Below are 15,165 nucleotides of genomic sequence, written 5' to 3'. Positions count from 1 at the left end.
TATTGATACAGACTGAGCAATGCAACAGGTATACCCTGACTTTTCATATCTGATCTCATAAATGCAAATAAAGCAATTAAGAGTGATCTGTTCCCACTACAATATGCACCTCTACCAACAATCATGTTGCCTAAGAGATACTGTGTAATTTATGTGAAAAGGGCAAGATAACAAGATTTCTGTCAGTGAAAGTCTCTGTAGCAACAAACTAAACCAAACAATTGACTACTATTATTCCCTTAACATATTCAGCTGAGAATACTTTTTCTTCTCATTTTGCATAGAAATTGAGGATCGCTATGGAAACAAAATTGCATTACAGAAACTCTTGTATCTTTGATTTAAGGACAGAATAACCCTCATGTAAAATGGAAAGGTCAGTTAAGTAATTCTGAGAATAATTTGCGGGGGGTGGGGAGGGGGAGAATAAAAAAATCAGAAGTTAGATTTCTGACCCCAGCAGACAAAAGCAGTGTTGAGGAAAAACAGCAAGTAGGTTTTAGTACTGGGTTAATCTGGAGGCTTAATAGCATTGCGTTTGCCATATCATATGTCATATTCTGGGCACTGATGCTATTTCTAGACTCAAACTCGAATGAGAATTCATTAACCTGACTCACAGCTTAAGATGTATGGATACAGGCATAGCGAGACAGGTAGAGAGCAACAGGTGGAAAGGTGGGAGAAGACACTGTTTCCATCTAAGACAGTATTTTTTGGTTGATGTTACTTTAACTAAAAATAAAAGTATCTGGGTAAAACAACTTAGTGAACATAGTCTGTTAAGAAATAAAATGGCTATCAGTATTTTGCAGTTCAGCTTTCTAAGCAGGTAAGAAAATGTTAAGTCTTTAAGAGGATATAAAAGCTAGCAGAAAGAAAAGGAGTCTATTGATTTTATTTTATTTATTTAAATTTATTTAATAGAAGTTGTACATCCAAACAGAAAGGGTAAGCAGAGAAAAATTGCGAAATAATTAAAAACCAAAAGAGCCAAAGATTAGAAAATAACCTTAAGTAAGAGGAAGAGGTGGTTGAGACAGCTTAGCAGAGACAAAAGGCACTGAAGAACAGAATCATCCATATTCTCACACTGTAAGATAAGGCAGATAAAAAGCCAATTAATCTTTGCACTGTATTTTGAAAAACATATTTTAGGGAAGACTAAATGGTGGATTCAGCCACTGAACACAGCAAGCCATGCAATAAACAAGTAACTAAAAATGCTTGTCTTAAACATTTACAAATTTTTCTCTTGTATTCTTTTTATTGGAGAGTGCGGAGCCCTCACGTTGGCCCAGCATAAATCCATTACTTAAGAATAAAGTTCACATCAGTGCCTCTAGGAGTAAGCTGGTAAATAAAGTTAAGTGGATGCATGCTACCCTACCTGAGAGTTGCATGTGTTTTTAGGCGAGTCAAGAGTTGCCTCTGTAACAAAAACGCCTTCAGGGCCAGTGGTCAATATTTCGTAACTTCTGCACAAATAACTGGTCTATGCTTACTTTCAGGACAATACCGAAGTCTGCTAGCAGATCTTGTACAATGTGCTACAAAACCCTGTATTCTTTCAATAAAAGTTAAATGTTCAGTCCACAATTCAAAAATAGTAGCCAATATAACCTCAGTACTGTAAGAACAGAATTTGCAAGGGCCTGAAAAACTTCAATTCTAAATCAAAATAAATTCTAGAAGGCAAAAGTTGAGAGTGAGCAACAGTTGATTCATGCAAAGCAATGATTAGCAGGAAGTTCATATTTTAGTACGTTAGCGATAGTTCTAAATGCATTTTTATTGCACTGTTTACTCCAAGACTTTTGCTAGTTCTTATTTGACATGGAAAGCTGGAAAAAGCTTTTTGGGAGCCTGGCAGAAGTGCCACCAATCTTTATGACTGGATGAAGAAATAAAGATACTGCTTACCATTTTAAGACTAAGTATTTAGAGAATAGATGTACCTTAAGCTGACTGTTAAATGCAGCCATTTCGGCAAGTTTAGAAGCAGTTTCTTTCTCAAGGGCATCTAGTTGTTCCTTAAGTCTTTGGCATAATTCTTCCTTTTCTAGGGACTTTTTGTGCACTGAACCGATTCCTGTACCTGCATAAGGAAAGACAAGCAATTATACAAGGATTTATCTTTTCACTAATTATTTTATTATTTTTCCTAATATACACACAGTCCCAACCTCTTTCCTCACAAAAATTCCTTGATTTACCTTTCTATTCCTATACAGCACAAAGTGGGCCCAACACCTAACTGAGACACAGAGGCATTACATATAATACATACAGAATAAATTGCAAGTTGGTTTTTAATATCAGACCAATTCATAGCAAACTTCTTTAGCTAGGGACTTCTAGTGTGATTTGATGTAAAGACCAGTGGAAATTTTACATAAATGAACTCCCTTGAGTTTACACTACCAAAAAAAGACAAGGTGTAATAATATCTGTGGGCTGCATAGTCTGTATAAATAGAGTTTCAAGCAAAAATCTGTGCTTTCTCGTGAAAATGTGTTTGCCCCTTATTTAGAACATGAAGGAAATAATGAAATGCAGATGAAACAATGCTAAGATGGCACTAACTGAAAAGATATAAAAGTGAAGATGTGACTAACACCTCTGTATCCTTCAGCCTTTTTTACAAGTGATGAAAAGCCAGCAAAGCAAACAGAAGAGAATTCATTTGCAGGCACTTACTCTGAGTGTTTTCAAGTTGAGCACTTTTAATTCTTTCACTTAACAATTGCTTTTCAGGAACTAAATAGATTAGTTTATTCTGATACTCCTGTGGATATTGAAGAGAACATAACAAATTTTTAGTATTGTTTATAAAACAGTAAGTAAAAATGGGTGAATTTTCACACATAACTTCAGCTCATGTTAATGAAACGTGGATGCAAGTTATCATTACGGGGTAGAGGAAAAAATGACTTCTATACTCTCAATATAAATACTATTAAAATTGAATGCTTTTTGACCCAAAAGCATTTAAACACAGCTTGGGAAAAAAAAAAAAAAAAAACAGACATGCTAAAAGTGTAAATATTATCATGAGAACATTTAAGTTGACTGCCCCAAGCCCAAACAGTAACTTTCTGTGACACACAGGAACATGAAAAGAAGTTTCCCTGATGTGCAGGAGCATTACATAAAAATATAGTAGAGGATGATTTATGGTAGTCAACTGATTTGAAATAATTCATGTCTTGCTACTCAAAGAGAGGAAAAAAAGAAAAAAGAGCAGCGAGATAATTCAGCCCTAAGACCAACTTGGTCTGCATACAGGAAAACATTCCTCACAAAAATTCGAGCCATAAAAGAACTCATAATTAAAGAGAAGTCACTATTATTGGTTCACAAAATAATAGCTGACGCTTTGACAACTGTCCTCATTCAACTATTAGCTTGTTGTAGCCCATGTAATCATTTCTTTACCACCACAAATAAAACTAAAAACCTCTGCAATGTTGACAGCCTTGCCAACTTCCTCTCTCCGCTATAATCAAACTGATTCACTATTCCTCCCTATGGGGATGTATTATCAACAGCATCATGGAAACACAGAATAGGTAGTAAAGGAAAACTACAAGCTTAACAGAAAGTTACATACCTGAAGCTGTTGTTGTAGTTGCTTAACTTCCATGATTCCTTGGTCATATTTCTTATCTAAAGCCTCCAGCTCAGTTTTTCGAATTTGCTTTTTGCTTTGAACATCTTGCAATCTGCCTGAGATTTGCTGATGTTTGTCCGTCTAGAAAGAAATCGAAGACAAATTATACCATATACTGCAAAAAACGCTTCTGCACTAAACCCGCTGGCAGTTTAGTTCATGATCAATTCTTTAAAACAACCCAAAATACCTGCTTTAGATTGCTCATTCAAAATAGAGTGAAACTCCTACTGGGCCATTAATGTAGATTCTAAGATTTGCATACTTTAAAATACTTTATTTCAAGATGTGTAGTGAAATTTCTGTCTTACCAGGGCTTCTAATTCAAGATTAAGGCTCTTCTTTTTAGAGGTCAACTTGACAATTTCTTCTTGTTCCCTGTTACGTTGATTAAGAAGTTCTTGGCGACGAATTCTCTCCCATTCCAATCGTCGCTGGCGCTCAAGTTCTTGCTTTGCTGCCTGCAGAAAAGTTACATTATCTTAAATTACAATGGAGATGCAGAACTCAAGAGACCATGATTGAATATAATGTGCTCTATTTCTAAATAGCATAACAGCAACACAACATATTGCCTTCTGTAACGTGCTCTTACATACTTCAGCATCAAAGAGCAGAGGAAGTGATCCTGTAACCATGCTCCTAACTCCGGATGAAGAAAAGCTACATAATTCAGAGAGAAAGTCTGTCTGACTTTCTTAGAAATAAGCTCTTAGAATACTGCTTATTATATTATACTTACTATACTTAGAATAAACGAGCACGTTGACAGATAGCACTCATAACCTCCTTTGAGTATTTCATAGAACTACATAAAACTTGCAAGTCTTATGCATGCACTGAGACACCAATAGAAGCACGTTTGTCTCAAGTTCAACTGTCAAAATATTATCAATTATGAATTCAGTACAATCTTATTTGGTATACAGATTTTTGCATAAATCCAAGAAATCTGTCCAAGAAAATCTCATCTGTCCTATGCAGTATCTGAAAATCTTCAACCTGTACCACTTGATTCATTTATAACAGACACAATATTTTCAGAGAGAAACGATGTTCTCTCTCCAAGACAACCTGCCAGTGTCCATGCGAGGAGACAGAATCAAAGCCAGCATTCAAATCCTGAATGCTCTGTCAAGTGGATACTTTATGCATGTACATATACGTTAAAGCATTAAAAAATAATTTCAAGAAAACAACCTCCCGCCTTTCTATTTCTTTCCTCCTTTCTTCTTCCCTTTGTCTTTCCAACTCTCGCTGTCTCTCCAGCTGTCTTTCCATTTCGAGTTGTTTTTTCCGTTCCTGTTCCTGGCGTTCCCTCTCTCTTCGCTCTTGTTCCTCTCTTTCTTTCTGAGCCTTACGTTCAGCCTCTCTCTGCTGCTGCTCCAACAGGACCTGACGGCGTTTTTCCAGCTCCATATTTCCCCTCTCATAGTTTGCTTTCCTTTTGTCCTCAAATGTCACTAAAATAAGGAAAGGTAGTTATTTCTGTCCTGTGCAAAACATTGCTCTCAAACAAGTACCTCAGTTACGCCGCTAGATACTTTCTTTTTGGCAAGCTCAGGTTGTTGGGTCATGGATGATATAAGCATCTTGCATTTGTTAAAGTATTATTTTTCTCTTCCAAAATACCTCTAAGTTTTCCTAAGTCTATTCCAATTGCAAAAAAGATGTTGTAACTTAAAACTGACCACGAAAATGACTTGAATTTTAGAGGAAACACAAAAGAACAGCTTTTATAAGCTAGGAGAAGACTATCTTCTGTTAAAAAGGTTTTCCACTGTGCGAGAAACATTAACACACAGAGAAAGAGCTTAGTTTTTAAGGGTGTTCCCTGTAAGAGCTCCTGGAGTTAAAAACAGCAAAACCCAAAACAGGATCAAGCTCAATTCCTGCAGTATAGGATAAGAAGAGATACAAAGGAATGGTTTAGGCTCCCAGCAACCACCCTTCCAAAAAGAAAGGTAAGTCGCGTCTCACAGTGTGCATGTAAGAGACCTTTGCTGGTAGCATCAGGGAGTCAATAGTAGAATCTACGTTATGTGCAAATTGCATCTAGTTTTCAGAGAATTAAACTACGTTAGAACCCCTTGTTTTCAAAATGTCCAAAACAAAGTAATGCCAGGAACTTTCAACTGAAAAAAAGTTTGCAGTAGCATGGCAGTATTTGGCCATGAAGGATTTCTTTTCCAAAATACATTATTAATCAGCACACTTTTCCTTTCCTACAGCTAAAAATAGCCCCTATCTCTGCCTTCTCAATTCTATTATATGTAATAGGCTGACTACATCCACTTAACAACCTTCCTACCATCCAAGTTAAAAGGGATCTAGCTCCTGAAATGAAGCTCCCTAGGGATATGATTATGTCTTCCACTTTCTAAAGGTTTCAGTGCCCTTCAAAGACAGCCCTATACATTAAGAATGGGAACGCTATTTTACCTGGCTGTTTTTTCTGTGGCTCTTCCTCTTGCATAGGCTGGTAAGATGGCAGAGTTCCATTTATATTTTCAGTATATTTTCCACTCCTGGAGGGAAAAAGAGCCCACCATTGTTAGAGAAACAACACGGTTATTTTCCTTGTATAAAACACTTCCATTGAAAATATATTATGTGTCACTGCCCTCAGCGATATACCTGAAGGAAGGTGGTACCAGTTCAAGAGGCAGAGTTAGTGGCAGAGGTTGTCCGGCTTTGGCCATATCAGTTAGGTGCATGGCTAACACAAACTCATCGGCTTTCAGCTGTCCATCTCCATCAATATCAGCTAGTGACCTGCACAGTTTTAACAGCAATAATAATTAGAACCAAACATCACAATCACTCACAAGTGATAGCTGAAACAATTTACTGTAAAAATAATTTTTAAAATAGAGAATTCCTGTGAAATGTTCTGGTAAAACTAATTACAATTAATAACATGAATAGTTGATAAAAGGCGATATTATTTTGTTTAATAATGTACTGCTATTCAGATGTTTTCGTAAAATACAGCAAAAAGGATAGGAAAGGTTAAGAGACATCTCTTAATTTATTGCAACACCAAGAGAAGAGCTGGGAAGAGAATCCAGGACTGTTCTTAACCAGCTCAAAATGCTAGAAACCACTTTTTCTTTTTTTTTTTTTTAAAGCAAAAGAAAACATTATATAAAATTACATCAAATTCTACAACAGGAACCTTCGCGTAGAATTTTTTTCCCCTTGTCTCTTCTCGATAGTGCAGGGAAGACGTGAGCTGCCCCAGAGTACCTTGCAATGGGTAGGAAAAGAATCACCTACCCCCCCTAAGGAGAAGGCAAACCACACAATCCATCATCAAGGGAACTTCGTGGTTGGTGTCTACTACAGGCTGCCAGATCAAGGGGAGCCTATTGACGAAGCCTTCTTACTCCAGCTACAGGAGGCATCCCACCTGCAGGCTCTCGTCCTGCTGGGGGACTTCAACCACCCCGACATCTGCTGGAAAAGTAGCACGGCGAGCTGTAGGCAATCCAGGAGACTCCTGGAATGCATTGAGGATAACTTCTTAAGCCAGGTAATAGACAGCCCTACCAGAGGGGATGCAATACTGGACCTGATGGTCACCAATGCAAGTGAGCTAATCAGCGACGCCAAGATTGGAGGCAGCCTGGGCTGCAATGATCACGCACTGGTGACGTTCGCAGTCCTGAGGGATATGGGTCTGGTGAAGAGTAAAGTCAGGACTCTGAATTTTAGGAAAGCAAACTTCCAGTTCTTCGAGGAGTAAGTTGATAGGACCCCCTGGGAAACTGCCCTCAGGGACAAGGGAGCAGAACAGAGCTGGCAGACCTTTAAGGATGCTTTCCATAGAGCGCAAGAGCTCTCAATCCCCATGTTTAAGAAATCAGGAAAGGAAGGCAATAGACCAGCACAGCCGAGTCAAGACCTGCTGGTCAAACTAAAGGGCAAGAAGTAAGTGCACAGGCAGTGGAAGCAGGGATGGGTATCCTGGGAAGAGTATAGGGATGCTGCCTGGTTGTGTAGGGATGGTGTCAGGAAGGCCAAGGCGCGGATGGAGCTGAACTTGGCAAGGGATGCACAGAATAATAAGGGCTTCTACAGGTATGTCAGCCAGAAAAGGCAGGTCAAAGAAAGCGTACATGCACTCCCCCACCCCCGATGAGCAAGACTGGCAAACTGGTAACAACGGACATGGAGAAGGCTGAGATACTCGACAACTTTTTTTTGCATCAGTCTTCACTGGCAACCTCTCTTCCCACACCTCTCGAGTGGATGGACCGCAAGACAGGGACTGGGGGAGCAAAGTCCCTCCCACTGTAAGAGAAGATCAGGTTCGTGACCACCTGAGGAACCTGAATATACTTAAGTCTATGGGACCTGACGAGATGCATCCCAGATTCCTGAGCGAATTGGCTGATGTAGTTGCCAAGCCACTCTCCATGATATTTGAAAAGCCATGGCAGTCAGATGAAGTCCCTGGCAACTAGAAAAAGGGAAACATTGCACCCATTTTTAAACAGGGTAGAAAGGAGGACCCTGGGAACTACCAGCCTGCCAGCCTCACCTCTGTGCCTGGGAAGATCATGGAACAGATCCTCCTGGAAGCTATGCTAAGGCACATGGAGGACAGGGAAATGATTCGAGACAGCCAGCATGGCTTCACCAAGGGCAAGTCCTGCCTGACTAACCTAGTGGCCTTTCCTGATGGAGTGACTACATCAGTGGACACGGGAAGAGCTACAGATATCGTCTATCTGGACTTCTGTAAGGCCTTTGACACAGTCCCCCACAACAGCCTTCTCTCTCAACTGGAGAGGGATGGATTTGATGGGTGGACTGTGCGGTGGGTGAGGAATTGGTTGGTTGGTCGCATCCAGAAGGTACTGGTCAATGGCTCAATGTCCAGATGGAGATCAGTGACAAGTGGCATCCCACAGGGGTCCGTATTGGGACCAGTACTGTTTAATATCTTCATTAATGACATAGACAGTGGGATCGAGGGCATCCTCAGCAAGTTTGCCGATGACACCAAGCTGAGTGGTGCAGTCGATACGCCTGAGGGACAGGGTGCCATCCAGAGGGACCTGGACAAGCTCGAGAAGTGGGCCCGTGTGAACCTCATGAGGTTCAACAAGGCCAAGTGCAAGGTCCTGCACCTGGGTCAGGGCAATCACCAGTATCAATACAGGCTGGAGGATGAAGGGATGGAGAGCAGCCCTGCCGAGAAGGACTTGGGGGTCCTGGTGGATGAAAAGCTGGACATGAGCCAGCAATGTGCGCTCGCAGCCCAGAAGGCCAGTCGTATCCTGGGCTGCATCCAAAGCAGCGTGGCCAACAGGTTGAGGGAGGGGATCCTGCCCCTCTACTCTGCTCTGGTGAGACCCCACCTGCAGTCCTGCGTCCAGCTCTGGAGCCCTCAGCAGAAGAAAGACACGGACCTGTTGGAGCGGGTCCAGAGGAGGGTCACAAAAATGATCAGGGGGATGGAACACCTCTCCTCTGAAGAAAGGCTGAGAGAGTTGGAGTTGTTCAGCCTAGAGAAGAGAAGGCTTCGGGGAGACCTTATTGAGGCCTTTCAGTACTTAAAGGGTGCCTGTAAGAAAAATGGCAGCAGACTTTTTAGCAGGGCCTGTTGCGACAGGACAAGGGGGAATGGCTTTAAACTAAAGGGGGGTAGATTTAGACTAGATCTAAGGAAGACACTTTTTATGCTGAGGGTGGTGAAGCACTGGCACAGGTTGCCCCGAGAGGTGGTGGATGCCCCATCCCTGGAAACATTCCAGGTCAGGTTGGACGGGGCTCTGAGCAACCTGATCTAGTTGCAGATGTCCCTGTCCACGGCAGGGGGGTTGGACTAGATGACCTTTAGAGGTCCCTTCCAACCCAAACTATTCTATGATTCTATGATCATTAGCCTACAAAATGCTTCCCACACAACTGGGGGGGAGGGCGTGGGAAACCAGTGAAATGTTTCCAGAGATGCAGGCAAGAAAGCAGGAACCTTTCTAAAAGAACTATCTGTGCAGATACAATTGCAGGAATGTGTCCTTAGACTGCACTTAAGTGAAATGCTTAATAAAATAACTGCTCTTGAAAAAAAAAAAAAGCAGATTAAAAAAACCCACTAAAAACAAAAAGGAAACACCAAAACACACAAAAAGACATCACCCACACACACACCGCAGTGAAAAACAAAAGCAGGAGATGATGAAATAAGATTTTTATTATGTTCACAGACCAGCACTATTCACACATAACAGTACCATTATTACAGAAATTACCGTAATTTCTACGGTACCCTGGTAGAAATATTCTAACTCCTTACTTCGGGCAAAACTGAAACTTGGGCTGTTAATCCTCTACATGGGTACACAGACCTCCTCACATTGGCTACCGATATCTTCAGGCTAGGCACCCAGGAGGAAAACTGCTGGTGACTATCTACCTGCTTTTTGTCCCCATACTCCAGAGCGAAGGAATACAACCTGACACTCCATTTTTACCTTCACAGCATGCAACCAAGTAAGATGAACGAATATAAGGAATATTTTGGCTTGCTGCTGCTAGAGACAAACAAATGACTGCCCTGGGATAAAGAGGAAGAAAGGGAACTCAGAAAGAGATGTAAAGCGCCAAGCTATTGTGAATTCTGCTGGGCCAGTAAATTTTATGTATAACATCCGAGTTATGCCTGAAGGCATAATCCAAACTACCATATCTAGCAGGGTAAAGGCAGATTATTCAAGCCTTCAGACAACTGTAACCATTTCCATCACCACAGTAAAGGCAAGTCTTAACAAATGTGTAATATGCAGATATCTTTATGGGAACTGCAGTAAAACTAGGAATCTGAAGAGTTAGTCCATTTTTAATCTTTCTCCATATTTTAAAACTAACAAGCCTGATTTCAGAATCCTACTTTTAAAAGGAACAAACCCTCATCTCAACTAAACTAGTGCATCACTGAATCAGAAATTGAAATTAATATCTGTATTACTATATGGAGTTTAACGAACAAAACACAAAGAGTGAAAAAATTAATTATATTATGTCATGGTGTCTTTTGAAAATGTACTGATGAACAAACTAGTTTAAGAAGTAGCTTAGTTTCAGTTTATGATTCTAGATCTATGGTGTCCCTTCATCATTTCTTATTAAATAAAGTACATTTCCTCTCTTAACACCATAAACACGCTGAATTCATAATCTAAACTTACCAAATAGTAGCCAACTGAGTCTGTGAAAGGTTTGATTGCAGAAGGGCATTCCTTGCTTGAAATCCTTAGCGAAAGCGTAAAAGATTTTAATAAAAATAAATACTTGGAACAAAGATTCACATGTAGCAAAAAAAATGGGTCATGAACTGGGGCATGTTTATTTTTAATATTAATCTAATCCATTTTCATCAGTGGCTGACAGTTGGCATTACTTCCAGGCTTAACAACAGGCATTACAACCTGAACACAATAAAGATGTAAGTATTCTTGTGTACTTTTCACTCAGAGCACCTAACAGAAAAACTGCCATGAAAAATGGGTATTTATGGTAATCCCCACAGCTGTTACAAAAGCACAGCTGACTGCCTACCTAAAGCTTGAGCTAGCACACTAGAAAGCTGTCAGCTTTCCTTTGATAGCAAAGAACTATATACCTTTCTAGGCGGGTCGATGAAACCTTCAGCCCAAAATCAACTGAAGAAGATAAAAAGCACTGAATCCCTTTCTTGAAAGAGAGATTATCCTCCTTTTTTGTAGGCTAGGAAACCGAGGCAAAAGCTTGGTAAGGGCTTATTCAAAATGGGAAATCTAGTAAGCTACAGACATACATATTGACTTTACATCTACTAACTGCCCGGCCAGCGCTCTACTCACTGCAGTACAGCAAGTAATCCAGTTTTATAAGAACTCTCATAAAACTCTACTCTTGTATTAAACTTTGTGTGAAGTCTTTCAAAACCACCATAATGCAGTGGCACAGCACAAATGTCACTGAAAGTCAAGAAGGAATGACTCCCTTCAATTACTTTTGAAAAATTCCAATCAATGGCTGCAGTACTGCAGTGTCTTTCCTGAACTGCTTTCTTTCAAAAGATAAAGCCCAAATATCTAAGCAATTATTCATACATATACATAGGAGCACATGGCACAAAAATGATCGTGAGAGGTCCCCCATTTTACAAAGTCATAAGAAAGAGTCTCAGTCCAAAGAGCGATGCTTGAAAAATGACTGCTGACTTCATGGAGCTGACTTCCCCAGCCTTATGGTTCTCAGGCTCTTCTAGTTAGATCTCACCACTGCCACTCTTCTCTGGTTCCCCTCAATTGCTGCTGTAGCTTCCCCAGTCTACCTGGGGAGACTGCTGCCTCCTCAGGTCCCCCCAGGTCTAACGCAGAGCCCAAGCCAATAAACTGATACCCATTTCCATTTCTTGGCTGACTGGAACCAGTAGCTGAAACCCACTCTCTCTCCTGCATAGGTCTGAATGTCAACAATTTCAGCTTTTATTTCATATGGAAGTCAAATCCCAAGCTGGGATTCCATCCCTCAGCATGCGATGTTCCAGAGACAAGAAACACTGCTGATTTTCCCCCTTCCATATCAAATGCCATACTCACCTGATAAATATCCACTCATACTTTTATCAAGACTGTTAAATTTCTGTCTGTATTTTAATCTGGAGGCCTGAGGAACTGCCCAGTCTGAGGATGCAATCTTTGGTGAGTTCCCAGCTAGTGAAGCACTAGAGGAAGAATTTGAACTGTAATACAATTTGAAAAAAAGAAAAAAAAAAAAAAAAAGAAAAAAGAGAGAAAGAAAGAACTCTAGGTTACTCGGCTTAATAAACAGGCATTGGAACAGACGATATATAGCATCTTCTGGTAACATGAAACAACTTCCACAAAGTTTTACCTCTGCTAACTTGCTCTAAATATTTTATTCACTAATACGGAATTTTACTGTGAAATTAGGGACACATATCTAAAAGGAAACTCTTGAATTCAAGATCCTGTTCCCTTGGTATCACAGGCACGTATGCCACATAATTCATCGGTCCACCACTGCAAAATAATACTATAGGAAACCATAGGAAAACATCTCAACTTTCACAAGAATGTTTACAAGGGCTGTGAAGCATTGGGCAGATGTCTAAGTAACTTTAAGAGGTATGCAAATGAATAACCATGAGCATAAAAATTTGTCTGATAAACTCACAACCAAAAGCAGCTTCTAAAGCTGCTAAAGCCACTATATTCCACCTCTACCTCTTTCTATTAGTGACAATGACAGGCTGAATGGAGTTTTTCCAACTCATTCAGTTTCTGCAGAATAGCACTGATGGAGTGTTTAGTAATACCTATAAAACTTCTACATGCAACTCCCAGCATTTTCACAGTGTCCCATCTTTGAAGATCAGACAAAACCAGGTGCATCCAGCCTGCCTTGTTTAAGGTAATCCCCTACTCTGTCAAGTAAAAAACTATTTGCAGTGTTATCCAAGGCAATAAAGTAAAGAATGCTGGTATAAACAAAGCCTTCCGGGCACAATGCTGGATAGACATCCTTTGCATGGAATTAGAGAACATGATGGTGAAAATGCTGTCAACAGTAATACCGAAGAAGAGCTACTCTGCAACACTACACCACCAGCAAAAGAAAGCTTTCCGACTAAAAAATCAAAAAAAACAAAAAAAAAAGATGATTACGGGCACACCCCATGCCTACAATCATCTTATCAAACATCTGCTAGCATCAGGTGTCTGTCTGTATGACGAGCCCAAAGTTAGACATGCGTTCGTCCTAGATGCCTTGCATCGGCAGCAGAGGTGCAAGCACTTCTGAGTCACCTTCCGAAACTGAGCTGGGGCGGAGATGCCCTCTGGATTGTCTTTTGGGACACTGTTCCCAGGGTGCCCAATTGGACAGATAAGCCTAGTCCCTCACTGTCTATGGCAAAGCTCTAAAAATCAGTGAAATAGAGCAGCTGATGACAAAGATTCATGATCTTCTATTATTCACAAAACAAATTCACACATAAATATTTATAACAAATACTATTCTTACATGCCTGCTAATTACATGGTGCCCTCTATAATGAATGAGCACATCAATCCATAAACATTGCTTTTATAACCACTTGTTAAGTTTTACTTCTATTTACTAATGAGGTACATTCCCTTCTTTTTGGCATCGCTTTCTCTCATTTGAACTTCTCGCCTACTTTGGATAGTTTTGTCAGATTTACTGAAAATATTATTTATTGTGCATAACAAAACAATCCATTTTCAGACTTGGTAGATCTAATATGATAGACTAATTTTTAATGAATATACTCTGAAAATAGAAATGCTCTGTAAGTTTTGGAAGGCATACTACCCAAGTTTAAGATATAACCATTTTAAACTTAACATTCATACCTGCTAGATCCTAAATCGATTAGTGACTGTGCCTTCTGTATACTAGCACCACCAAACCCTCCTGCCATGGGACCTATAGAACCAGTATGAGGCAGCGCTGAAACAAACAAACAAACAAACAAACAAACAAAACAAACCCAAAAACCGTAAAGCAACTGGGTATAAGGCAATGATTTGTAATAAACACTCAAGGCTTTGACAGAAGTAAGAAAAGCTAATCAGTGCCTTGTGGTTAAGATTAACTAGTTAGAACCGATTTGACAAATGTGAACTTTGGAAAAAATACAATTTTTATTTTTTTTAACTCACATGCAAGTATTAGCATTCCTGTCTGAAATTAGCCACAGAGAAAATAAGAGTCACAATTCTGAAAGCGAGTACTGGACTGTACTATACTTACTTGAAGAGAAAGGTACGGACAAAGGCTGCAGAAGGCTGGATGTTCCATTTGGCAATGAGGAGGTACTGACAGAAGGCACCAGGGGAGCAGAGATAACCAAAGGAGGGATGGAAGTCATGGAGGTCAGAGACATGGGAGCTAATGGTGCGATCGTAGACATAGACGTTGGCATGGACAGATTTGGCATACTACCCATTCCTAGAGCAAAATCCAACAATTCATGATTTAATACTGCAGAGGCTCCAACAAGAAATTGGCTCCATTATGCTAGGCAGAAACTACACAAAGCAACCTGCATCCAGAGGTACAATGAGCTAAAATAGATGCTTGTGTGTAATATTTACTTTTTCTCTAAAGTTTAGACAAGATACCTCACAGAGGAAAATATACTGAAGAACATGAATTAAAAAAAAAAAAAAAGATCCTTACAAGCAATTAATTCTCAAGGTAGATTTAGCTAGTATTTCACAAAACAACAAGATCTAGTTTTCTATAATTGCAGCTATAACTAGTTCTTCAACAAGCCTTTCCACGTCTGGCCCCCGAGAGAGAATTACAATGCAACTCAAAAGTTTTGACAATCCTCTACAGGGAAAAGCTGATACTATTTCTGAACTAAGTCTCTTCCAAGCATCGGCCTTGGAAGAATCCATACGGGTAAAAAGTCCATACTTAGGGACTCATGCCTAGCAAAT

The 15,165-nt window shown here is 40.0% G+C and overlaps 1 protein-coding gene across 6 annotated transcripts in view; it reads right to left on the bottom strand.

The window, feature by feature from the left end:
• ITSN2 (intersectin 2) overlaps positions 1-15,165 on the bottom strand; it is a 90,516-nt gene that overhangs the window by 36,881 nt on the left and 38,470 nt on the right. For 4 of the 6 annotated variants that reach the window (XM_076332680.1, XM_076332685.1, XM_076332682.1 and 1 more), the window contains exons 6-17: positions 14,471-14,668; positions 14,071-14,167; positions 12,271-12,413; positions 10,873-10,936; positions 6,311-6,448; positions 6,116-6,201; positions 4,874-5,136; positions 3,985-4,134; positions 3,614-3,754; positions 2,701-2,788; positions 1,959-2,098; positions 1,013-1,093 (exon numbers count right to left, since the gene is read on the bottom strand). In XM_076332680.1, the coding sequence (XP_076188795.1) occupies positions 1,013-1,093; positions 1,959-2,098; positions 2,701-2,788; positions 3,614-3,754; positions 3,985-4,134; positions 4,874-5,136; positions 6,116-6,201; positions 6,311-6,448; positions 10,873-10,936; positions 12,271-12,413; positions 14,071-14,167; positions 14,471-14,668 (1,589 nt within the window). The remainder of the gene's footprint in view (positions 1-1,012; positions 1,094-1,958; positions 2,099-2,700; positions 2,789-3,613; positions 3,755-3,984; positions 4,135-4,873; positions 5,137-6,115; positions 6,202-6,310; positions 6,449-10,872; positions 10,937-12,270; positions 12,414-14,070; positions 14,168-14,470; positions 14,669-15,165) is intronic. The other 2 variants (XM_076332683.1, XM_076332684.1) reach the window with 2 other exon arrangements.

The sequence above is a fragment of the Aptenodytes patagonicus genome, chromosome 3, assembly GCF_965638725.1.
Source record: "Aptenodytes patagonicus chromosome 3, bAptPat1.pri.cur, whole genome shotgun sequence".
Lineage (NCBI taxonomy): Eukaryota > Metazoa > Chordata > Aves > Sphenisciformes > Spheniscidae > Aptenodytes > Aptenodytes patagonicus.
The sequence above is the reverse complement of the archived record's forward strand: the minus strand, read 5'-3'. Positions and strand labels throughout refer to the sequence as shown.